The following is a 26,585-nucleotide window of genomic DNA, read 5'->3' on the forward strand; positions in this document are numbered from 1 at the left end:
CAGAGTCAAAACGGAGCTGAGGTTACTTAATTTTATGAAGATATAACAATAAAATCTTAGTCATGGAATGGAGGTGGTCTTAAGTGCAGAGGTCATACGCGATGCCAATATTTTGAAGGTTGGTTCGTGGACATGGATTTAATTTGTGATTAGAGGACTGGGTCAAAATCCAGGAATTCCTTCTTAACAGCATTGTGGGTCTACCTGCAGCACCTGTACTGCAGCTATACCAGAAGGCAGCTCACCACCACCTTCTCACAAATAACAAGGGATGGGCAATAAATGCTGTCCACATGGCACCAATGAATTAAAAAAAGGTTCGTAGTTGGGAACAAAGACAATGTATTGCCTTCCCAATATTTAGCTGAAATAAATTTGTGCTCATCCAATATAATTGAGGGATAGTAAAAGGGTCAGGAAACGTAGTGAAGCCACTTCACTAAGCAACCAGAAAACAAAGGTACTCTGCCAACCAGCTCCCACAATAAAACACAACCCTTCAATTACAGTCCACATTTTTTCAGGATCTTGTTAATTGTCTTCCATAGCTGGGGAGTCTCCTCTCAACAAAGGTAAATACAGCTGACAAAAATCATGACCTTGAATGTGTGAGCCCAGGTTTCTGCCAATTGCAGACAGTATTACTTAAAGACCAGGATTTCAAATGTATGACTAAGGCAAAGGTTTATCAGGAAGAAGCGATTTTGTGCTCTTTTGTCCTTTGGAGACTTAGGCAACTTACAGAAGGCAGGTTAGAGCACAAGGGAATGACCACAGACAGTGCCTTCACAAGATTCTCAAAATCCAGTGGCAAGAAAGGCAGTTCAACAGTACGTTCCTTTCTCAAGCCAAATTGTGCTGCATTGTAGTATTAATCACTCAAAAACAGCTCTGCTGGCCAGATCTCATCCATGTGACTGATACCAGATTTCCAAGGCAACTGTCCTACTTGATTCACCAGGTGGAACAGGTGAAATGCTTTAAGAATGCCCCCAAAGCATCCCTGAAGAACTCAAATATACACAGTGACTCGTGGGAGACCCTAATTTGTAAGTGACCAAAATGAGAAGGCGCATTTGTGAAGGCACTAAAAATTTTGACAGACTTATTGGAAATGTGCATCAACAAAGTCAAGGCATCAGCAGGAGCACATAAGCTATTAATCCAACTCTTCAAGCACCACCCTGCCCCACATTTGACAGAAGGTGCAAATCATGCACTGGACTTAGCCATTTCAGTTCCCATCGATTCAGAACAGAATCAGTGTCATCACCATCCCAAGGGACTGTCGAAGAAGAAGTTGACAGAGCAGTGCATTATCCAGGAACTTATGAAAACTGATGTTATATTTTTAAGTGATCTTGCAGAGGGGTACAATGTAAATAAGAAAAAAGGAGAAAATCAAATAAACACCCTTGGTGGATGCAGCAGCAGGATGCCAGAACACTAAGGCCATTGGAGAAGATTCTTGGTTAAAATGAAACCAGGCGAGAGCAGTCCCACCCAGCTACATGATAGTAGAGAGACACTGGAGAAGGATAGTGTGGTCAACGATGTTAAAAGCTGCAGTCAGGTTGAGAAAAGTTGTCCTTTATTACAGTCACAGTATCACTTGTGAAGTTTCGGTATTAGGGCAAGGGATTGGAGGATTGAAACATAAAATTCTGAATAGGGACAGGCATAAATTTGAGAAACACTAATCACTAAAATTGAGCAAAAATATGAACTATATGCGCTCCATACTTTTATTCAAATCAACCCAAACACTAATTTGCTGCTAAAGTGAGGTCTGCAGTAAGTTCCAGCATAAAACCCAAGTGCAACAAGAACATAATTACATAAGAACATGTTCTAGCATTGGTAAGCCAATATTTCTTTTAACATCACTGAGAAATAGATGCTGCAACTAGAACATTACAACCCATTGCTTTCAAAGAAGGCAATTAGTGAGACAAATCAATCATTCTTCAACAAAATCTACAGCCAAAATCACATTATTCCAAGGTATTGCGCGATTACATCGAAAAACGTATTTGTCAAGTATCTATCTTCAGTTAAAAGTTCCAGCCAATAGTGAGGTGATAAACGGATTTCACAAAAGTGCAATCAGTTGCATCGACTACCAGTGCGCATTTACTCAATTTCCTGAATAACAATACGCTGTAATAACCAGGCGCAAATATTGTTGAGCGCAGATATATTTATGAATAGTTTGCATTAATGCATTCTGATCGGCTGTCGGTTTTCGTTCCACGTGAACAACCTAAATGCCTCTATTTTACCAAGGGTGGGAATGAAATAGCATTATTCCCCTGCTACAAATGATCACGAAAAAGACTGGGAGATTCATCCTGCAGCACCAATTTAAATACAGAAACTCTAAATAAAAGGCATAGTCACAGCCACTTCATAAAAAAATTGAAAAGGGGCTGACATTTGAAGCTACGATTGGAAAGTGTCCCATACAAATATTGAAAAGTTTTATGATGAGAATTAAGAAACGCTTGATTTGGGCGAGGTTATAAACATTATTGCTACGGGTTGACTAAACCGTTTTTTTTCTCCCAGATTGATCGTCCTGCCACAGATTTGTCCCTCAATTTAGAATGTTTGAAACCCTCCCCCCCCCCCCCTCAGCGAACCAACCCCAGGTACAGGTTTTTCTGCGGCAAATAACGAGATGTCTCTGCAAAGTGCTAGGCTGGAGATGCTGTTTAACTTTTATCCCGAGCCCAGGAGGCCAAGGTAAGAAAAACGGGAGAAGAAATGTGGGGACCCTCGGCACTCACCATCGTACAAATCGAGGCGATTTTTCTGACAGTCATCAGTAATTCCATCCGTCCGCCGCCATATTGCCCAAACCGTGGAGCCGGCAACCGAACCCGGGAAGGAGGGGGGAAAGCACCACTGCCGTGTCACACCCGCAGCCGTCCCCCCACCTCCCTCCCTCAACCCATTGAAAAACCGGCTCCCACCCCGCAGCCGTCCGCCGCGCAAACACCGCCGGCTGCACAAACACACCACCTGCGCCCCGACAGTCGTTCCGCGACACATACGTTCCTCGGCCAGTGCCCTTTGCGCAAGGACCGAATTATCGGTCCATCGATCGGGGCCGTAGCCCACAGGCCCTGCCAGAAAGGCACTTCAGCGGCAATTCCACAACAGCCCTTCGGCCGATCATGTCCTCGCCGATCAAAAACAACTACCTAACTATTCAGAGATAGCAGGAACTGCGGATGCTGGACAATCTGAGACAACAAGGTGTAGAGCTGGATGAACACAGCAGGCCAAGCAGCATCAGAGGAGCAGGAAAGCTGAAGGGTCCAGATCCGAAACATCAGCTTTCCTGCTCCTCTGATGCTGCTTGGCCTGCGTGTTCATCCAGCTCTACAACTTGTTACCTAACTATTCTAATCTTATTTCCCAGCACTTACCCCCTTGTATGTGTTGGCATTGCAGGTGTACATGTAGATAGTTCTTAAACATTGAGAGTGTCTGCCTCTACCACGCTTCCAGGCAGTGAGTTCCAAATTCCCACCATCCTCCTCACATCTCCTGTAAACCTTCTGCCCTTGCCATGATGACCACTGGTCATCGATCCCTCCAACAAGAGGAAAACGTTTCCACCTGTTTACCCCATCTATGCCTCCCATAATTTTATACATGTGAACCCTCCTGATCATTCCGATTGTACCTGACTGACACGGTCAGGGCCCTCTTCACATCGAGCATTTCCTTTTTATGTGCAAAGAAAATCCGTCCTGGGATGTGAACATCATTGCCCATCCCAATCCCCACTGGATCAGAAACACGTCTTTTCTTCCCCTCCCTGCCTCGTTTAAATTACGAACTGATTTACCATTCATCGCAAATAAAAAGAAAACTTTATGACGATTTCATCAAAATTGATCATGTTTCAAAATAAAATTATATCAGTCCATAAACTGAGATTTGACAAGTTTGTGTGAGTCTCTCATCTAAACCACCGTTAAATGCATACATTTACATTGCTCTTTTCTTGAATATTTCAGTAGTAATATTTTTAATAATGAGGGGAATTCTTCAATAAGAGGGGAATCCATTTAATCATTTTAATTAAAAGCAAAATACTGCAAACGATTGGAATCTGAAACAAAAATAGAACTCTGTCAGCATGTGCAGGCAGAGAAACGGAATCCTGTCTGACTCTTAACTCAGTTCTGAATCATACCGGACTCAAAACTCTATTTCATCTCATTTTGTAAACGTAGAAATAAGTAGTTGTGTCATGAATTGCATAGAACTAAACTGCATGCGATCAATGTTCCATAATATTCCCCTAACCACCATCAATATGTCTGTTTCGATGCATCAATGCATTTACTGCAGCATTAGCATTGGCTCTCTTTCGATTGCTGAAACACTCAGCAGCTTTAGGACTAGGGTTTCACAAGAGGGGATTCACAGTTCCACAGGCTGTTAAGCACCAGCCCCCCACCCCCTCGCCTCCAAACATAATAAAGTTAGGAACAAAAACAAAGTTGCTGGAAAAGCTCAGCAGGTCTGGCAGCATCTGTGGAGGAGAAAACAGAGTTAATGTTTGGGGTCCGGTGACCCTTCCTCAGAACATAGGGTTCCAAAAGATAGGGTCCCCCTTGTCCTCATTTTCCACCCCACCAGCCTCCGCATCCAACGTATCAACCTCAAACATTTGCCAACTGCAATTAGACCGCACTACCCAGAACATCTACCACTCCCCACCCCTCTCTGCCTTCCGCAAGGACTATTCCCTTTGCCATTCCTTAGTTCGCGCCACACTCCCCACCAATTACTCTAAATCACCGACTACCGTCCCCTGTAATTGTAAATGATGCAACACCTGCCCACACACAACCTCTCTGACCTCCATTCAGGGCCCTAAATAGTCCTTCCAAGAGAGACAGAGCTTCACCTACATCTCCTCCAACCTAGTCTGTTGCATCTGGTGCTCCCGATGTGGTCTTCTCTACGTCGGTGAGACCAAACATAGACTAGGTGACTGTTTCACCAAGCATCTCCCCCTGGCTCATAACAGCCAACCTAACCTGCCAGTCACCGCCCATTTCAACTCCCTGCCCCACTCCCCCTCCAACATGTCCTTCTTCTGCCTCGTCCAGTATTGCAGTGACTCGGAACGCAAATATGAAGAACAACACCTTATCTTCTGCCTGGGCACCCTACAGCCCAAAGGACTCAAAGTTCTCCAATTTGAAATAACCTTCCCACCCATCCCCCGCCTCCCCTTCCAGCCCCACCTCCCCCCTTCCATTCTACATTCTGACCCTCCCTCCCAGATCCTCACCAACCAGATTCATCCCTCCCATTAACTAACCAGGTTGTACCTACCACCAGTGTCCATCTGTCATCACCTCCACCCCTCCCCCCCCCCTTTATCTGCAGCACCCCCTACCCTCACACCAACTCCTGATGAAGGGTAATACTTGAAACGTTGACTGCTCCATTCCTCCAGATGCTGCCTGGCCTGCTGTGTTTTTCAGCTTCCTGTTTGTCTACTATAGTTTATTGCACCAGTGTCACTTTTATCTTTCAGACTTTAAAAATCTTTTATATACATCTTATCTATTTGGGGTGTGAACATTGTGTTAAAGTTGCATGGGCCTGTGGCAGTTTACAGAAGTCACAGTTACAACTTTATTTTGGTCACAAAATAAATTACTTAATTGCTTATTGAGGAAGCCAGTGGCAGGAAACCCACATTTTTACAGATTAGAAAACTGCAAAAAGCATGGTTGAAGTTCAGTGCCTAGAAATGGTCAGGACAGTCAGTGTCAACTAAACTACTACAGATATTGCCAATGGGTGTGAAAAGAAGCATAAGGGCTTGAGGAAATCAGCAAATTAAAAGAAGTCAACCATACTAGAATGTAGGAACTATTGCTATAGGTGGCTGTCTGAAGTATATTTTCCATGAACAATGGTGTTCACTTCTAAAGTATAGAATTGCTTCACAGTTTGTCATCAATGCTGCAAAGGGAGGATGATGCTTTGTAGATCTCGAGCTTTAACCTGAAAACTTTCCTTTGTTAAAAATTTTAATTCCCTACAACAAGCTTCACATAGAATGCCCCCATCCCACTTCATGGTTATACAGTGCATGTTTTGGTATAAGTTTTATTTCTAGCTCAATTGCAAGACCTGTCAATCACAGATGCTAAACAATGGATTGCCACGTGCCATTAGTGTTCAACATCTATATGACATAATTAGGTGGGGAGGTGATGGCCTGGTGGTATTATCACTGGACTGTTAATCCAGAGACCCAGGTTTGTATCCCGCCACGGCAGATGGTAGAATTTGAATTCAATAAATATCTGGACCTGACAGTCTAATGACGACCTTGAATCTATTGTTGATTGTTGGGGAAAAACCCATCTGGTTCATTAATGACCTTTAGGAAAGGAAACTGCCATCCTTACCTGGTCTAGCCTACATGTGACTCCAGACCCACAGCAATGTAGTTGACTCTTAACTGCCCTCTGGGTTGGGCACATCCCATGAATGAATTTTAAAAAAAGATATCCTGCATCAAATCACAAAATTTAGCATATGCAGATAACTTTCATACTGGAGTAGTACACTCATCCATGAATTAGACCTAAGGGAATGCTACTTCTGGACTTGCTGACTCTCTCCCAATTCAGACATAAAAATCTCATTCAGAGCAACCGTGACTCCAGGAGTGAACTCATTGTTTTCTTTGGCAGAAGGTTTATTAACCGTAACAGCCTAAATAATTTTGCATCAACCCAGACAAAATTTTCACCTTATCTCATCTTATCAAGGACAGTCAAAAAGTAAAAAAAAAGTGAATTTAGTTTAAAAACTTACTAGAATGCAACCAGAATCCTTTTTGTGCAACATTGGCCCCATTCTTATCAGCAGCAGGACACAACTGTCTCATGGCAGTTATCATGCAAAGGTTATGGATGTGTATCTAAATGCTGCCATTGGGATGCTGTCAGGAATGCTGAAGACCACACAAATTGAGTGACTCCCAATGCTGTCCAATTGCTTGTCTGCCACTCTCTGGAATGCTGCACTGCACAACTTCCACTTTGCCATTCACAACGATTTGAAAAACCCACCATGAGACTGTATAAAATTACTTCAGTATTTCTGGGAAACAGCTAGTATTCAAGCAATTGGTATCAGTCAGTTACCCAGATGATGGAGCCTTGAAATGCATACAGCAAAAAAGACCAGCATCTCTTCATTTACACACAGTAAAGACCCTGGACTTAATCTCCATTGAAGATAGTGTATATGACTCAAATGAATGGAGAATGTAGCCACCTGAGCCACGAGTGACAACCTGAAGTGCTAGACAGAAGTGATGTTGGGTATATGTTGCTACTTGATTTTCTTGTTAAAAGTAACATTTACAAATTTTCTTTTAAAATAATGGATAACCAGAACTCATTTTTCTTATAAGCTCTTTATCTGACAGTTACCGTTATCTTGTAGAACAGACTGGAATGCTGTGATTCAGCCCATACATTCAAAGGGAATTGATCAAATACTTGAATCAATAGGAAATTGGAGGATCTAGATATGAAAAGAATTCAAAATATTTAGTTCAATTCTTGAATGACTGGGGCAATTGATGGGTAGAATGCTGTTCATTATTGTTTTTCTGGAACGACAGAATCACACAGTACAGAAGGATGCTATTTCGCCCATTGTAGATGCATTGGTGCTTTGAAAAGCTGTCCAAATAAATCCCCTCTCTTACTCTTTTCCCATGTCACAACAAAACAACTTGTCAATTCCGAGTGTAGATAAGGAACATATAAATATGTAGACAAAGCTACTATTGAATCTGCTTCCACCACCCACTCAAGTAGTTTAGTTCAACTCAGTCTCCCTTTAAAAAAAGATCCCTCCCATCAGCAGAAACACTTTTTCACTACTTGCTCTATCAAAACACTTCAGTCAGGATTTGTAATTGTCCACAGTTTTCAATTACCTCCTGTTAGGTAATTGAAGAAAATTAAAAAGAATAGAATGAAAATCCGCTTTTGTAAAATATCCCCTTTAGGAAGAATATCAGCTTAACTGAAAATACTGATGAATAGTCAATGAACAATCCAGATCCCATTATTATTACTTGAGTAGCCATGATGTTTATTGATGGGTTGTGTACTGCCTTTCGGACAGGAAGTTATGGTCATTGTCCATTTGTAAGGAACGATTTCTTCCCCAAATTTTAACCCTTTTTTTTGCCTTTCCAGCTGTTGGTAGACCTGCTTTGCATTTCCGGACTGAATTTTACCTCATTGACTATTGCCTACAGAGCACAATTAGGTTCACATCTCCCTCCACCCTTCACTGTAACTCCTTTCGCACAGGTAAACCACAAAATGGGCACAACTTGGAATTGCATTTGTCGACTTTTCAAAAAAAAGACCGATTTGTTGAATATCTCTGGGATCATATCGCCCACGCATGAAGCCATTTGGTTCAATGTATTTGTCAGTTATTTGAAAGGTATCCAATTAGTCTCGCTCTCTTGTCCTTTTCCCAGAGCCCTGCACGCTTCCTCGAAGCATTTATCCAATTATCTTTTCAAAGTTATTGTGCAATTTGCTTCCACCGCCTCTTCCGCAGTGCATTCCAATGTCTCGGGAGAGTCCAGCTTGGGAATACGATTGGCAGCAGTTTATTTTGTTCCAAATTTCCATTGGTCGCTGCAGCCAGAATATTTGTTGTAAGTTTGGGAGGGAAGGACGGTAGAAAAGTTTCTTTTTTGATTGACTTTGGTAAAGTACAGTATCAGTTCGGCGGTGCCTCAGAGCCCCTTAGGCTAAGCAGGAATGATCTGAGTCTGGATACTAGCCGAGGGGTCTTCAAGAGTAAAGCAAGAGTGGTCAGAGCAGCTCGCAAAGCGTATGTTTTGCCAGATTTTTTTTCCCTATCTTCTTCTTGCCTGTCTTAATGTGCAGTTTTATAAACGCGTCTCCTCCAGAATACCATGTCAACCAATTCAAGTAACTTCTTACTGCTCCCCATACCGGAGGTCTCGATGCTCGACTACTTGCACAACCGAAACGTGAAGATCGTGGTCCTGGGAGCAAGGAGAGTTGGCAAGACTGGTAAGAAAGAGAGGGAGCGGTGTATTGAAGGGTGGTTGCAATCGAAGAGATTGGTCTAAAGAGGTTAAGCCTCTGTCCGAAATTTCATGTCTGTACTTAGATCCGTGGTGTGTTGATAGAACAAGTTACCGATCCTGACCGAGAACACGAGCCAGCTGGCTGTAAAGGTGCTACCTGTTCTGCCCTGATACCACAACAGTAGCCGCTGACCACAAAGGCTAAAATCATCACCCTTCATGGTTGAACTGCCGGTTTAGAGAAACTCGCATAACCCATTAAGCTGCTATCACCGCAAACCCTCCCTCCAACTAAATTGTCAATGTCCCTCAATGTGGAGTTGAATCTCCCTAAAAACTCTTCCCAACAATTGATGTGCTGAATTTCCAAACCCTGAAGTAAATGGATATTATACCTTATATAATAGTGGATACATTAAAGTGTCTATTTCAGGTTTTTTTTTAAAAAAAAGTTTTCTTAGCCTTAGATAAATTTGTCAGTAGTGTCAGCGAAGGAGCTCCATGTTTTAACAGTTAGTTTGATGGAAACATAAATTTGATATTAAATGATGAGATTAAAGAGGAATTTACATTCCTGTTAAAAGTTATATCTTCACCAGAACAAAGAAACTGGACATTTAATTTGCTAAGGAAAGACTTTGAATTCTAAGTCAGTGGTAGATTTGTGATGTTCAGTGCTAACCGAACCCAACCATTATTGACCATCTTTTCAACTGCTGTAGCAGTTTGGGAAGTGTAGGTAAAGTAGAGATCTGTAATTATTTCAGATATGAAAAATTAGTAACAAAGTGAATGACAGCTTTATTTCTCTCTTTTTGAGATTGTTTTACATCTGTGGCAAATGGTGAAACCAGAAGTGATGGTTGAAATGTGGCATATATTGCTAGGAGCTAGGAATATTGGTCTCCTGGCAAGATGAGTTGGAAGAGATACTATTTTAGCCATTGGAGATTCTGCACGAAGATCAGCATTAGATCCATGTTCCATTGTCCATGTTCCACATTGATAGTTCATGACTCTGTACTTACTGGAAGCTAGATATTGATCATAAAATGCCCACATTTATACTCCCTCATCTGTATCCTGTCACCTTTATCCACTTTGTTTTCTCTGCTTTCCATTTGTGTTAAGCTGCCTACTTCTGAGATCTATATATTCCCATGTCATTGCCTACAGACTTCTCCCCTAAGAGTGTTGGGTCCTCTGCGCAGTTTCCATTACTGATTTGTAACTTTTCACAAAAGTGAAAGCTTCTTTTTGAGCACTGATTTGGATTACAGATATTTAGTTTCCAAAATAATTTAAAGGATTCATATTGTATTTAATCATTTACCAAACACATCTTTCAAAGCGTATCATTTTTCTTCTTCTCCCCTATCATCCATGAAAGACAGATGAGTTTTTCTGATGCTTTCTTATTGTCTATGTTGAACATACATCATGTTGAACATACATCATCTAAAATTTGCACATAGAATACAGTAAAAGCGACTCACCAGTAATGGGTTAAGATGCTTTTAGTTATTAGAGGGACTTACAGTTAGCACTGTGTAGTTGTAAGGTATATTTACTTCACATTTACGATCTTTGTTAGTTGCGATTATACTCAACTCTGTTATTCAAGGCGTAAATTTCAGGTCAAAGTTCTGGGACTGGATCCAGACAACACAATACTGAAGAGTGCAAATGAAGAGAGTAAGTGCATTGATGTGCATTAGGGAATACTGAAACATGGTTACAACAGGATAACTAAGGGTTAACTAAATGGTAAGCTATAACATCCAAGTAAGACATCAAATAAATGACACAGAAAATGCATCATAAATAGGAAGAGTCAAACTTTTAATACAAAGAGGTAATAAAATATTGTTGAGCACTTCACATGCTTCATTAAACAAAATACACATTACCCAGCCACATAAAATTATATAGGGCAGAAGAAATAAACTTCATCACTGGCGTAGGTGTAAAGGAGAAAAGTGGTGTGGACAGACCGAAAGGTTTGAGAGGGAATTCTAGAGCTTAGGGCTCAGTAAAGTGAATGCACAGCCATCAGTCATGCAGCAACTGAAACTCAGAAAGCTCAGCATGCCAGAACTGCAGAAATGCAGACATTTGGAGGGTAATGGGGCTGGAGTGAATTTCAGAAATAGGAAGAGGTGAGGCTATGGGGGAATATATAAACAAGGTTAAAAATTTTAAAATTAAGTTGTTGCTTAACTGGGATCTAGTGCACTTTAAGACATGGGTAGCAGAGCTTTGGAGAACCTCACGATTATAGTTAAGTCTAGAGGTAACACAGGCTTGAATGAAGGTTTTTACAGTAGATGATTTAAGGCAGGGTGGGAGGAGTTGTTAGTCTTATTGATGGTGTAGATATGTGGACCAGATAGATCTGCGATGTAACTTGTGAATGTTGAGCAGGAAAACTTACTCTTTCATAGATAATACAGAAAATGCTGGATAAACTAGGCAGGTCTGACAGTATCTGTAGAGAAATAATTAATATTTTGAGTCCAATGTGCCTCTTGTTTGGACCATCCTTAAGAATTTTCTTTTACTTTGTCATAAACCGTATTGAAAAGTTACATTTCACACTTCTGTAAATTTCTTGCAGCCTTGATTGTACGATTTCTCACAAAACGGTTCATTGGAGATTATGAACCAAACACAGGTATGTGCTACATTAGATATTTTTCTATTTATCAATCTATTCAGTAGATACTTGAGCCATATTTTTTGAATTTCAGGAGCTCTATACTCCAGATCAATTAGCATTGATGGAGATCAAATTTCGTTGCAAGTGCAAGACACTCCGTGTGCTAATCAGGTAAAATCCATGTCTTTTTTTCTCCTTTTTTGTGAATTTTGCTCTCATTAAGGTGAGCACTATTATTACTGGAAATGTAATACTTTCCATTTAGTTATGCATTTGCAGCATTAACAAATGCACCAAGATTAAATACAGAATATAACTCTCTCCAATACACCCCGATTAAGTCCCTCAGCACCAATTTCAAATAAGAAACCCCTACAGTCAGCTGTTTTTACCAAGGTATATCAATGGTCTTCATTATTGGGAATCCTATTTCCTGATGAATTGAGATAGTTTATTGACCCATATCTGTTCGATTGAAATCATTTAAGATCTGTTTGTGTTGATATCCCCACAGCAAATGTATATTTCCATCATCCAGATTAGAATCAAGATTGAGAATATTCATATCTGGTTTAATGTAAAAAAGACAGAAAGAATTGCGATGCATTGAAGCAATGATGAAAGAAAAGTGTGCTATTTTTGCTATGAGCCTTAGTCTTTCAAACAGAAATGTAAATAATGCTCATTTAAAGATGACGTCTCACCTTTAGAAATCAATAAAGAATATCAAACAAGCTCAAAGTATTATAACTCTATTAGATGCCATTTTCCCTCTACTTTTAAAGTAATATTTTGCAATCAACTTGCTGAAGGATGTCACCATCTGGGGGAATTCCTTGTTTTCACAGGATTCCTTTCTCTTGGTGAAAAGTTAAAAATGTGGCACGGCTCCCACTGTGACAGGTTGCTCTGTTCAGATAAGTGTTAATTAGCTCAGGGTGAGACTTGTGCTTACTGGAGCCGCTGACCAATCAAATGGTCATAGCAGCACCACTGGGAGTCGGATTATGGAGATAGGGAACATCCAGTTAGGCTGGAAGAGGAAAAGCAGGAATCCTGTTTCCTTTTCATACCTGTGGCCTGGAGTGTAGGACGAATACATTTCAAACTAGGCTTTTCGCCATAGTGGGAAAAATTGCAGAGCAGGATGGGGCCCTTAAGTGATCACTAATTGACCACAATGGCTTGAATTGGAGATGAGTGGGTGGGTCTGTAACACTACCCCTGCCCTCTGTAGAATTACAGTGGAGTCAGGGATAAGTCATTGGGTGCTGGAAAGGGGTCTTGGCATCATTCCTACTTTTCTGCCCTCTGTCCCGCACTACCTGCCAAACTACCCCAGGAAAGCATAAAACGCAGCATCATATATCTGATTTCTATTATCAATTGTTATTCTTGAACTTTCCAGCATCAGAAATAGGTGGCCAATAAAATTCCCTTTGCCTAAGCAGGACAATGTGCTTGATTCAGTCTCCATCAAGCACCCCTTATTAGATCAGTTGTCACTGGAGAGCAGTTGGTGGAGGTCTTCTGATTATCTATTGGGTAAGTGCCTGTCATTGTGACACTATTGAAGTAAAAAAAAAAATTATCAATCTGTGTGAAGAGGTTGTTGAATGCTGCAACTATCCAAGAGTGGGATAGTAAATTGGTGAAAGTTTTAAGTATATAGCAGATTAGGTGCAATATTCAATACTCAGAGTCATAGAGCCATACACCACAGAAACAGGCACTTCAGTCCAACCAGTCCATGATGAACATAATCCCAAACTACACTAGCTCCGTCTGCCTGATCCTGGTCCATATCCCTCTAAATCTTCCCTATTCATGTATCTATCCAAATGTCTTTTAAACATTGTAATTGTACCCGCGTCCACCACTTCCTCAGGAACTTCATCCCACATATGAACCACCTTCTAAGGACATAAGAAAATAAGAACTAGGAGCAGGAGTAGGCCATCTGGCCCCTTGAGCCTACCCCACCATTAAATAAGATCATGGCTGATCTTTGAGACTCAGCTCCACTTACCCGCCCAATCACCATAACCCTTAATTCCTTTACTGTTCAAAAATTTATGTAGCCTTGCCTTAAAAACATTCAGTGAGGTAGCTTCAACCACTTCACTGGGCAGGGAATTCCACAGATTCACAACCCTTTGGGTGAAGAAGTTCCTCCTGACCTCAGTCCTACATCTGCTTCCCTTTATTTTGAGGCGATGCCCTCTAGTCCTAGTTTCACCTGCTAGCGGAAACAACCTCCCTGCCTCCACCTTATCTATTCCCTTCATAATCTTATATGTTTCTATAAGATCTCCTCTCATTCTTCTGAATTCCAATGTATAATCCCAGTCTACTCAGTCTCTCCTCATAATCCAACCCTCTCAACTCTGGAATCAACTGAGTGAATCTCCTCTGCACCCCCTCCAGTGCTAGTATATCTCTTCTCAAGTAAGGAGACCAAAACTGCACACAGCACTCCAGGTGTAGCCTCACCAGGACCCTACACAGCTGCAGCATAGCCTCCCTGTTTTTAAACTCCATCCCTCGAGCAATGGCAGACAAAATTCCATTTGCCTTTTTAATCACCTGCTGCACCTGCAATCCCACCTTCAGGGATTCATGCACAAGGACACCCAAGTCCCTTTGCACAGCAGCATGCTGCAATTTTTTTACCATTTAAAACATAGTCCATTTTGCTGTTATTCCTACCAAAATGGATGACCTCACACTTATCAACATTGTACTCCATCTGCCAGACCTTTGCCCACTCACTTAGACTATCTATATCCCTCTGCAGACTTTCAGTGTCTTTGCTGTACCACTCACCTTAGTATCATCTGCAAATTTTGACACACCACACTTAGTCCCCAACTCCAAATCATCTATGTAAATTGTAAACAATTGAGGTCCCACCACTGATCCCTGAGGCACACCACTAGCCACTGACCGCCAACCAGAAAAACACCCATTTACCCCTACTCTTTGCTTTCTACTGGTCAACCAATCCTCTATCCATGCCAATACATTACCTGTAATACCATGCAACTTTATCTTATGTAGCAGCCTTTGGTGTGGCACCTTGTCAAATGCCTTCTGGAAATCCAGATACACCACATCCACACGTTCCCCAAGTAATGTCCTCAAATAATTCCACCAAATTAGTTAAACATGACCTACCCTTCATGAACCCATGCTGGGTGTTCCCAATGGGACAATTTACATCCAGATGTCTTGCTATTTCTTCCTTAATGATAGATTCAAGCATTTCCCTAACTACCGAAGTTAAGCTAACTGGCCTATAGTTACCCGCTTTTTGTCTACTTCCTTTTTTAAACAGTGGCGTCACATTGGATGTTTTCCAATCTGCAGGAACCACCCCAGAGTCCAGTGAATTTTGTGTAAAAAATTTGCCTCTCATGTCTTTTTTTAAATCCTTCTCCTCCCACCTTAAAAATGTGCCCCCTAGTCATGAAATCCACCCTCCTAGGGAAAAGACAACTACCATTAACTCTATTCACTCTCATTACTTTATAAACTTCTATCAGGTTGCCTCTGAACCTCCTGAGCTCCAGTAAAAAAAGTCCCAGTCTATCCAGACTGTGTTTATAACTCAAACCTTCCATACCTGGCAACATCCTGGTAAATCTCTTCTGAACTCTCTCTAGCTTGATAATATCCTTCCTATAACTGGGTGAACAGAACTGGACACAGTATCCCAGAAGAGGCCTCACCAATGTCCTGTACAACCTCAACATGACTTCCCAACTCCTATACTCAAAGGACTGCGCAATGAAAGCAAGCGTGCCAAACGCCTTTTTAACCACCCTGTCTATATGTGATGCAAACTTCAAAGAATTTTATGCCTGCACCCCTAGATTCCTCTGTTGTATAACACTACCCAAGGTCCTACCATTAACTGCGTAAGTCCTACCCTTGATTGTTGTACAAAACTGCAATACCTCACATTTATCCAGATTGAACTCCATATGCCGCTTTTCAGCCCATTGACCCATTTGATCAAAATCCCTTCTTCACTGTCTACTATGCAAATTTGGTGTGGTCCACAACTTGATAACCATGCCTTTATATTCTCATCCAAATCATTAATTTAACTGACAAACAAAAGAGGACCTAGAACCCAGTCCAAAAAACAACCCACACTCAGTCTCTCTCCCATGCCATTAAGCCAATTATGTATCCAATTGGCAAGCTCACCCTGAATCCCATGTGACATAACTTTACTAATTAGTTTACCATGCGGCACCTTGTCAAAGGCTTTACCAAAATCCAAATTAACATTGTCTACTGCTCTGCCATCATCAATCTTTTTGGTAACTTCTTCAAAGAAGTCAATCAAGTTTGTGAGACATGATTTTCCCTGCACAAAACCAATGCTGACTGTCCTTGATTAATTTTTGCCTTTCAAAATGCCCATAAATCCTATCTTTTATAATCACCTCCAAAAATTTACCCACAACCATAGTGAAACTCACAAGTCTGTAGTTCCCTGGTTTCTCCTTACAACCTTCCTACTCTTTCTAACAAAGTTCCTGAATAATATGACTAACACTTACTCTTTAAGAATAAATAAATCTGAGTTCAGTTTTCTCTGAAGCTAAAGGTTAAATTACAGCTTGTAACATAAACCCTTTAGTCTTGTATGGGGCTTTTTCTATTATTAGTCAGTTTTCTGGAAGTGATGATGACATTACAGCTGCTGACTGTGAAAATGCTCCCTATCTTTAATGTATGGTAATTGCTGCAAGTATACTGATGACTCATGATGATTTTACTGCAGCTTTGATTGAGTGTGTTTACCAGAGCTCCTGCATCCAGTGCTTTAAGGATTTGATAAATTGTTGAGTAATTCTAAATTGTTAACAAGAATCAGCAAAACTGAATCAAAACATGAGAGCAAAATGCTGGGGTATAAACATAAGTACTTCGATTATTAACTGTAATGTGAAGTAAATTTGCAATGTTATAATAAGAGACTGGCAAACAACATGGTTGATTTTATCCCATTTTCTTAATGGACACTATAGCAGGACTAAATACATATACAGCATTGCCACTGAACCTTATCTCTAATTTCTTTCAGTCTCTCAACCCTCTGAGGTATCAGTGCTTCCCTACTTCTAGCCTTTCATGCATTCCCAATTACAATCATTCCACCGTGATGCCTAGGCCTTAAATTTTGCAATACGTTCCTTAAAATCTTACCACCTAACTGTCCTCCTCTTGAAGTCATTTCTTGAAATCTACCTCTTTGATCAAGATTTTGGTCATCTGCCCTTGAATATCCTTATTTGGCGTGGCATCACATTTTGTTTGATCGCTCCATATGAAGCTACATTTACAGGCACTGTATGCATGCAAGCTGTTATATAGAAACATAGAAACAAAGAAGATAGGAGCAGCAAGAGGCTTATTGTCGTATTACAGCCACTACAGTCAATGGCTTCTTTATTGCATGGCGATATTAAACACTTCTATGAAATTCTAACCAGGTTTGCATTTAGCAGTTTACACTTGTAATAAAAGGAAATGCAATTGTCTCAAAGTCTCCAATTAATATTAATTACTTGACACCGAATCATAGAATTGTTACAGTGTACAAGAAGGCCATTTGGCTCATTGTGTCTGCACTGACTCTCTGAGCAACTTACATAGTGCCATTCCCTTGCTTTTTTCCTGTAACTATGCACATTGTTTCTATTTAAATCATCATTCAATGCCCTTTTGAATGCCTCAATTGAACCTGCCTCCACCCCATTCCAGACAATACATTCCAGATCCAAAGATTTTTCTGTTAAAACTGCCCTCTGGTTCTCGCTCATTTAATGAGTCAAACAGTTTCTCCCTACCTACTCTGTCCATACCCCTCATGATTTGGAAAATTTCAATCAAGTCTCCCCTTAGCCATTTCCTCTGCAGGGCAAACAGGCCCAAACCTCACCAATTTATCATAAAAGAAGTTTCTTATCCCTCTTGTAATTTTCTGCAATTGCTCCAATGCATTCATAATCCTTCCTACCCAGAACTGTACACAATCTTCCAGCTGAGGTCTAACCAGTGTCTTATATAAGTTCATCCCTGCTCATATATGCTACATCACTATTAATGAAACTAGAGTACTGTACAATTTATTAATGGCTCACTCTACTGATCCTGCCAACTTTAATAACTTATGCACATATGTCTCAGGTTTCTCTACTCCTGCACACCTTTTAGAATACTATCTTCTATTTTGTACTGTGTCTCCCTGCTCTCTGTACCAAAGTGTGCCAAAACACACACCATCTGTCTGCCCACTCAACCAACTTGACAATGTCTTTCGAAGTCTAGACTGTTCTCCTCACTACTATCATATTATCTTATTAATATAACTAGTGACAATGTGTTTCTAAAGACTTAATTAAACCACTTGTGACTTACTGATGGACTGCTTGCAAGTAAAGCCTTGAGCAATTAAATATCATCCTCTGAATAATAAAATCCCTCCAGTCCCGACAGGCAGGAGTAGATTATGTTGGCACCAAGCCTTCACATCAAAACAAAGAGATGTGTACCATATCCAGCAACTATGGTTTTCATTCTTAAAATCCTGGCAGATCAGTTCCAGTGAGATATTATACATTTATATATGAATTCTGAAATTGTTTACGACTTGAATCTGAACAGATTCTGTTTCTTCACAGCATCACTGTAGAATCACAGAATTATTTGACGTGTCACATCTGTGTCAGTTCTCTGAAAGAACAAATTCATCTAATCCCAATCCACCATCTACTCACTATAGCTCTGCAATATTTTTCTTTTATGATACTAATCCAAGTCTCTTTTAATTGAATCTGTCTTGATTACACTCTCAGGTAGTGCATTCCAGCTCCTAACCACTCACTGCTTTAAATGCCACTATCAGGTTATCATTCACCATAAATCAATAAGCTCTGGTGCTTGAAATTTTCACTGATGGGAACAATTTCTCCCAATTTAATCTAAATGGACTCCTTGTGATTTTGAACACTTTTGCTGAATCTTCTCTTAATTTTCTCTTCTCCAAAGAGAATAAATGCAGATTCTCCAATTATCCAAGTATTGAAGTTCCTCATCTCTGAGAATGACTTCTGCATTCATTCTAATTGTGGTGACTTGTATATTGTAGAGAAATTTGAAGTGAAATTGTAAGGTCATAACATGTTTGTAGAACTGCTTAAGCAATGCACCAACAGTCATTGCCAGCCTCATCTGTTGATACTGAAACATGATGGATGGCCAATGGAATTTGTTATCAAAACACTGCTGGCAAAGCAATAAAGTCACCATAGTTCCACTCTCTCATTAGAGAGAGATAACTGGTTATGAGTTTAACCTGAGGGCCAATGTGCGTCAGGCAAGGGGTGAGGTTGAGAAAGCAGGACCTTTGTGGTAATATTAGCCAGCACAGGAATTGAACCCACACTGTTGGTGTCCCTCTGCATTGCAAACCAGCTATCCAGCCTACTGAGCTAACCGATTCTATCATTAGAAAGAGAGAGGTAGTGGTTTTAACCTGAGACTCAGGTGAGGGGAGATGTTGAGATGGAGTGTCCTTTATAGTAATGTCAACTGGCGTGGGACTTGAACGCACTCTATTAGCATCACTCTTCATTACAAGCCAGCCATCCAAGTTAACCAACCCCGGCACCTATGGACCACATATTAGAAAGAGTTGGCGTTTTCAAGAGGAAGGGGAAAAATGGCCAAAAGGCTACCATCACTTCTTAGTTTGCTTTAGCAATTCATTTTCAATTTCATGTTAGCTTTAATTTTTAGTTATTGATTCCATTCATATTTGTACTTCTTATTCAAATTGGTATGTTGTCTTACGATGGTATACTCATAACCAGTTGTTTAAACACCAGAGTGCAAATGTACCAGCAGAGTAACCATCTCAAACCTATTGTAGTTAACTCGATTATGTAAAAATAAAATAGTATTAGGTTCAATCTGAAATTAATACCTGTAAATTTTCTGTGAACCCATTTTGTTTCCTCTCATCAGCTGATTGTGCTGTCAGCATTAAGGTCGCTTATTGACTAGAGTTTTGGTTATATCCTTGTTGCAAACCCCTTAAAATCTATTAATTCTAGAATTGAGGAGGTAATAGATTAAAATACATGCAATAGCTGCCTCTCTTTGTTTAGCCTCACCACTGATCATTGGACAGGCCTTAGGCACAGTATAGACAAAGGAAATTGGAGGCAGATACCACAAGGTGACAGAAGTGGCAACCAGGGAAAATCTCACAGATCACAATAGCATATGTTGACAGTCATGAAGAAGATGATCTGTAGATGCTGAAACATTGAATCTCAATGACCCCAAATATCAATCCCAAGATTTAAAAAAAGCTTAAAATCTTAACAAGGTTGAAGATCTGCAGGATAGTAGCATGTGAATTTCTCTTTGTGAATCATGAGTGCATGGCACATTCTCCTTTTGTTTACATAGTATCTGATTTTATAGCAGATACCCGATGGTTGATGATGTGGTGTGTTGTGATGGCCTGCTAGGGTATAGCAACATTTAACAACATATTATGATAGTCCAATCAGAGCATTGGTATCAGAACCAATTTGAATCCCAATGTGGTCCATTCAGCATTTGATTTTTCTAAATTGGATAAAATAAATGTAATCTTGTAGACTGGGAGAAATGTTGAAGAGGAAAGTAGAAGCAGGTACGTGTTGCGTAATGAACAGCCAATACAACTGGTATTTAATAAAACTGAATCTTTGGCAAATGAAAACAACTTCTCCCAAAGACACACTCATTTTGCTCTGTCCTCTCTGTAAGCATTCATCATCTTCATTAAAAGACCTGGAAGATCATTTGGGCTATTTTTCAGATGCTGAATGGGCACAGAAATTCTTTGAAGGTGGAAGCCAGAGGATTATGAAAAGTACGTTCACATTGCCTTATCTAAATAATTGAAGCAAGCTGCTGACAGCTGGCACAGCTTCATAGCAAGTTTACCCAATAGAACTAGAAGATTTCAGACCCAATACGTTGCCAACAGTGGCTCTGAAGTAAGTCCCAGAACTGAGGTCAATAATAGGACAGCAAGAAGAGAGCCAATGATACCAGCAGCATTCTAAAATAAAAGCTTAAGCTCTTTTTTTTAATGGAAGTTACTTTCCAGTCTGAATTCAATTCTGAAAAAGCCAGTGCACCCCATGACAGGCACATTCAGGGAGTTCTGAAGAAGGGTCACTGGACCCAAAATGTTAACTCTGCTTTCTCTCCACAGATGCTGCCAGACCTGCTGAGTTTTTCCAGCAATTTCTGTTTGTGTTCCTGATTTCCAATATCCACAGTTCTTTTAAGCACTGCCACTGAGATATGTCCTCGGCCAGTTTCAGTTTGGAAGTTTGTCAGGGTTCATGGGCTCATAGTAATCCTACTGAAACTGAACCTTTATTGCTAACAATTTATATACATATCAGGGTCAAGTTTCTAACCCAAAAGAGTTTGCTAAAGTTTGGTTTTGCTTGGGGTGTAAGAAAACTGATACTCTTTCTTAATTGAGCATGAATTGGATTTTGCAAGAAGTGGCAAAGGAATAACACTCACTATGTTCTTCACTAATGGCTGCTCACAGTTTTCACCAATGTTTGAGCTGAGACTTGCTGTCATCTGGTGCAGTGATGTGGAGGTGCTGGTGTTGGACTGTGGTGGATAAAGTCAAAAATCACATGACATCAGGTTATAGCCTGACAGGTTTATTTGAAATCACAAGCTTTGAAGCACAGCCCCTTTGTTAGGTGCAGTTAGAGGAGAGCACACAAACACAGAGTTTATAGGCAGAGAGAGATGAAGGGCAGAGAGATCAAAGGATGTCATAAGAGTTGGATATGATGCTTAACTCATCGATCGCCAGTTCCACAGTGAAAAACTGCAATGACCTCCTCAGAAGACAGACACAGGATACGACTGATAGAGTACCCTTCGTCATCCAGTACTTCCCAGGAGTGGAGAAACTACGCCATGTTCTTCACAGCCTTCAACATGCCATCAATGATGATGAGCACCTTGCCAATATCTTCGTTACGCCTTCATTTCTCACCTTCAAACAACCACCAAACCTTAAACAGACCATTGTTCGCAGCGAACTACCCAGCCTTCAGGACAACATCGACCGCAACACCACACAACCCTGTCACGGCAACCGCTGCAAGACATGTCAGATCATCAACATGGATACTACCGTCACATGTGGGAACAGCAATACACCACATACACAGCAATGTTGGGGTAAGTACCCTCCAAGGCAGACTTTGAGATACACAACAATGCAGAATTGTTGAGGAGAGACTGATAGCCTAGCTCCGTACCCATGAAGACGGCCTCAACTGTGATCTTGGGTTCATGTTGCACTATAGGTGACCCTACCAAACTGTTCTGTATCTGTAAAATCTTCCTGGCTGTCCTGTTTTGACAACATCACCTAGATAAATTATGATCTCGCTACCTTAATTAGTTTGTACAGTTTTGGATTACTTATTATATGCAGTTTCGCATGAGCAGTTTCACGTGTGCTGTCAAGCTCATGCGCTCTCATGCATATGCGCACTCACTTGCGCACACTGTCTCGATTGCACACACACATGCTCTCTCACTTGTGCACATGCTCTCTCTCGCGCACATGCACGTACACCGCTCTCTCTCACCCATATACATGCACACATGCTCTCTCGCGCATACGCATGCGCACACGCTCTCTCTCGCGCACACACACACACACAAGCTCTCTCTCACTCATACGCGCACACTCTCTATGTATGAATGATTAAAGGCTCCACAGGAGGCAGTCAGTCAGCCATTTTAGGTTTGTTCACTCCTCTCACACCATTTGTATGATCCTTTGATCTCTCTGCTCTTTGTTTCTTTGCCTATAAACTCTGTGCTTGTGTGCTCTCCTCTCACTACACCTGATGAAGGGGCTGCACTCCAAAAGCTTGTGATTTCGAATAAACCTGTTGGACTGTAATCTGGTGTCGTGTGATTTTTAACTTTATCTAATGCAATATCCTTCACAGAGCATGTGTGACATGTGTGAACAGGGCAAGAAACAGTGCGGATGTTTAATTTAACAGATTGAAAAATCCTCACTGAGCCATGCAGTCTCTAAACGAGAAAGTGTAAATCAGGAAATATAAATTGGATTTAAACAATTGTAGGAAGAAAGAACAAACGAATATTGGATGATGAGAGTACGAGATAAGAGACAGGCAAAAAAGAGGTTTTTAAAAAAATTCCAACGCTGATTATATTCTGAATGAATGAGAGTCCACACTTGTAAAATAAAATTCTAAGGCCCAGGGGTCATGTTTTACATCAGCTTCAACTTTTTCTTCATGTGTAACAGGTAAAGAGCAGCTAAGTCTTGCATTTGCATTGATTCCAAATACTGAGTTTGTCAGTGAGGTACTGCTATAATGCAGTATGTGGAGGAACAAGAGAAACTCAGAACCCCAAGTTGGTACTTCAGAAGTTGGTGGCTGATTTATTTAATAATAATGATTAACACTGTTAATCTTGTTGTAGAAGGCAATTAATACCTGAACAGATTATCATAAAATGACCTCAATCCATCAGGATGTATTGAACTGTTTCTGTGATGAGCGGACTGGTGTTCCAGTTGTTATCCCAGTGCTAAATTCCATGTTGCTAACAGTATTGTGTACTTACTCTGTGTTCAGCCTGATGTCTCACAAGAGCTAATAATATAGCTCAGATACAACATAACTAACATAACTAGCTATTAAGAACCATATAATAAAAGCATTTCGTTGACAAGATTGAAACTCCCTCCTGCTGAAGCATTTGTGAGGGCATCCTTTCCCACTTGGTATCAGTAACTTACACTAATATCAATAAGAAGAACAGTTGGCTGGGCGTCCACCCAAGGCATCATAGATGGTTCTGATGGACATGAACATAACTGATACCATGCCAATGGCAGTGTAGACTTTGTAGTATATACCAAGCCTGAATACAATGACAGACACAAAATTCAGCCCAAAATGTTTAAGCAACATCTGAAGGGAGGTGTAGTGACCATCTATGTGGGCTGAAATTTCATTGGCATGACACAGGAGAGCTGGTTTGCTTGAAAACATGTTAGGCCAGGCCTGTGTTTTCAGGAAAAGAAAGAATTTATTTATATAAAGAAATATAAAATAACGTTCCAAAGAAATTATAAGAACTCAATTTCATAATACATTGTTGTCTAATTAACTGTTCTGTAATCAGATATAGTACAAAACTTCACAAGAGGCACAAATAAACTCAGTATCCAAAGGGTTACATTTGGATAAAACAAAACACTTTTGAAACTTTTACTGAATGCAGAAGTAGGTGAAAAGATATGTTGTGCAGATTTGATTTGACATAGGAATTAAAACATGAAGTTTGGTAATCAAGAATAATAGAAGCAATGTTTAAATGTTATCTTTGTTTTCATGTAACAGGCAGATGGAGATGAGTCTTGCAGTCCAGATGTTATATCCCGTTCACTTCACTGGGCAGATGGTTTTGTTTTTGTCTTTTCACTTACGGACACAGAAAGCTGGAAAGCTCTCCGTCCGCTCCATCAGCAAATCAGGAAGATTTATCCCAACACCAGACTTCCATTCGTGCTAATAGGAAACAAGGCTGATTTACCGCATGCACGGCAAGTGGAAACCAGTGAGGGCATTCAATTGGTGAACGAGATAGGAGGGACTTATTTTGAAGTTTCTGCCAGAGAAAATTACAATGAGGTCTATGATGCTTTCCACCAAGTTTGCCAAGAAGTTTGCAAAATGATTGGAAACAATAATGGAGAGAAGAGAAGAGGTCTGCTTTTAGGCAGGCCAAAATCACCGAATATGCAGGATCTTGGAAGACGGTTAAAACAGGCTCTTTCTTCTAAAGTGAAATCCACTGCTTCTATATAAGCATAGTTTTGATGAGGTTCCAAGTTCTAAGTTTTTAATTACCTTGAGATTACATAAGAATAATTCAAATGACCCCAATGAGGTAAATCCTCATATTTTAAAGACTAACACATGAACAGAAATTAGTTTGGCATGTTCCATCTCGATGTCCACCATTTTTAATTACACAATTTTACCTTTAATTGCTGTTAGGTAAATAAATTTTGCACCCAGAATATGAGCAATATTGGTTACATATGTTGTGATATTTATGCTACAATTTGCACTCTATACAAACTTTTGTGTCACTAATCTACTGATTATATGAAGTTAAGATCATTCACAGCCTGAAACAATTTAAAATTGTGCAAAATTATACGTTTTCTTTAAAACTATACATGTGATTCACTGAGGCAGAGGAGAGCTCCCTTGAATGCTTAGACAGAAAATACAGTGCAAAATATAAACTGAACCATACGGACTAGAAAGCTGTCTCATTCTACTCTCAAATTGCTATCAAACATATAATGGGCTAAAGGGCCTCCCTCAGTTCATCCAGCTCTGCACCTTGTTGTCTCGGATTCTCCAGCATCTGCAGTTCCTACTATCTCTCGGTGCTGCAAGTTTCTGATTCTTTTTGTAACTGTTTAGCTGATCTCAGGTGAAGCCACGATAAAGTTTCTTCAAGTGTCCTCAGTAGCTCAGTATAAGAACAAGGAAATAACAGTGATATTCCCCACACCTGATCCTGTTTGAAATAAATGGGTGTATGTCCTGGCCCTGACAGGATTGCTCTTGGTATCAGAGAAATTGCCCAATGGAAACTGTTTATTCATGTTTCAGTTGTGATCAGCTAATGTTATCAAAACAAAAACTATTTGTAAAACATACAATTTAATCACTCAATGCCATATTCTGACAATTTGTGTCAAAATGCTGAAACAGAAAGGTACATTTTAAAAACAATATTAGGGGGAAAAAAAGACCGGAAATAACTTGTGTTTTTAAATTTAAATAATTGCCTTCATTTTGTATCCAGTATCAAATGTCTTCCAGAATTAGGAAATCCAAAATGTTTCCTAGTTTTAACTGTTCCTCCTCGCATTATATTCAAAGTGATAATAATAGCTTGCCTATTATTGAACCATGAGGTTTAACTCTGCACTGTTGTTTAATATGCAGAAAAATATTGCTATCTTCTTCAGAAGCTTTGCTATCTTATTTGAATTAGTCCTGAGTGAAACATTTTATTTGATTTGGTAACACTCATTTTAATATGTATGAAGCTAGGCATAATGTGCATTTAGCATTTTGGTGTACATACTCAAATGCTGGTACTTTGCAGCATTAATGACAGTGAAACTGTTAGTGTTTGCTGCCTTTAGTCCTCTGAACATTCTGGAGTCTACACATGTGCAGTTAAATGTGGAAACGTCAGTAACTTTGTTTGAGTGTCAATTTGAAGTAAATCTCTCTACCAGTTCTTTGTGGTGACCTGATACACCATTTGAATAGCTACCCTGTTTGTTACTAACAGAATTAACAATTTCTTAGTATCTGTTCTAGAGGTCTAATCAATCTCTGTCAAATTCCCTGCAAATATTAACACAGGGCAAGCAAATTTTAAAACTAATTACTAAAATATAACAGAGATAGTAGGAACTGCAGATGCTGGAGAATCCAAGACAACAAGGTGCAGGGCTGGATGAACACAGCAGACCAAGCAGCATCATAGGGGCAGAGAGGCTGACGTTTCGGGCCTAGACCCTTCATCAGAAAAGGGGGAGGGGAAGGGGGTTCTGAAATAAATAGG

The 26,585-nt window shown here is 40.2% G+C and overlaps 2 protein-coding genes across 4 annotated transcripts in view; one reads left to right on the plus strand and one right to left on the minus strand.

Annotated features, from left to right (window-relative positions):
* The window catches only part of LOC109916775 (ubiquitin carboxyl-terminal hydrolase 12-B), a 48,758-nt gene extending 45,767 nt beyond the window's left edge, over nucleotides 1–2,991 (minus strand). The window contains exon 1 of the mRNA XM_020516514.2: nucleotides 2,790–2,991. Coding sequence (XP_020372103.1) covers nucleotides 2,790–2,837 — 48 coding nt within the window. The 5' untranslated portion in view covers nucleotides 2,838–2,991. The remainder of the gene's footprint in view (nucleotides 1–2,789) is intronic.
* Nucleotides 2,992–8,344: 5,353 nt separating this feature from the next.
* rasl11a (RAS-like, family 11, member A) lies at nucleotides 8,345–26,453 on the plus strand. 3 transcript variants are annotated; one of them, XM_048605196.1, is made up of 5 exons: nucleotides 8,345–8,387; nucleotides 9,005–9,131; nucleotides 11,766–11,822; nucleotides 11,899–11,978; nucleotides 24,326–26,453. In XM_048605196.1, the coding sequence occupies exons 2-5, from the start codon at nucleotides 9,011–9,013 to the stop codon at nucleotides 24,791–24,793; spliced, it is 726 nt and encodes a 241-aa protein (XP_048461153.1). In that variant the 5' UTR covers nucleotides 8,345–8,387; nucleotides 9,005–9,010; the 3' UTR covers nucleotides 24,794–26,453. The 3 variants fall into 3 exon arrangements, with proteins under 3 accessions (XP_048461153.1, XP_020381872.1, XP_048461154.1); XM_020526283.2 differs by lacking the exon at nucleotides 8,345–8,387 and adding an exon at nucleotides 8,670–8,746; XM_048605197.1 differs by lacking the exons at nucleotides 8,345–8,387; nucleotides 11,766–11,822 and having other exon boundaries at nucleotides 8,678–9,131.
* Nucleotides 26,454–26,585: the final 132 nt, after the last annotated feature.

The sequence above is a fragment of the Rhincodon typus genome, chromosome 14 (genome assembly GCF_021869965.1).
Source record: "Rhincodon typus isolate 14 chromosome 14, sRhiTyp1.1, whole genome shotgun sequence".
Taxonomy (NCBI): domain Eukaryota; kingdom Metazoa; phylum Chordata; class Chondrichthyes; order Orectolobiformes; family Rhincodontidae; genus Rhincodon; species Rhincodon typus.

Bases quoted from the DNA above. Each gene is read 5' to 3' on its own strand.
- rasl11a (XM_048605196.1), top strand. From the start codon at position 9,011: ATGTCAACCAATTCAAGTAACTTCTTACTGCTCCCCATACCGGAGGTC. The intron at 9,132-11,765 runs GTAAGAAAGAGA...AATTTCTTGCAG, and splicing joins AAGGAGAGTTGGCAAGACTG to CCTTGATTGTACGATTTCTC. The intron at 11,823-11,898 runs GTATGTGCTACA...TTTGAATTTCAG, and splicing joins AGATTATGAACCAAACACAG to GAGCTCTATACTCCAGATCA.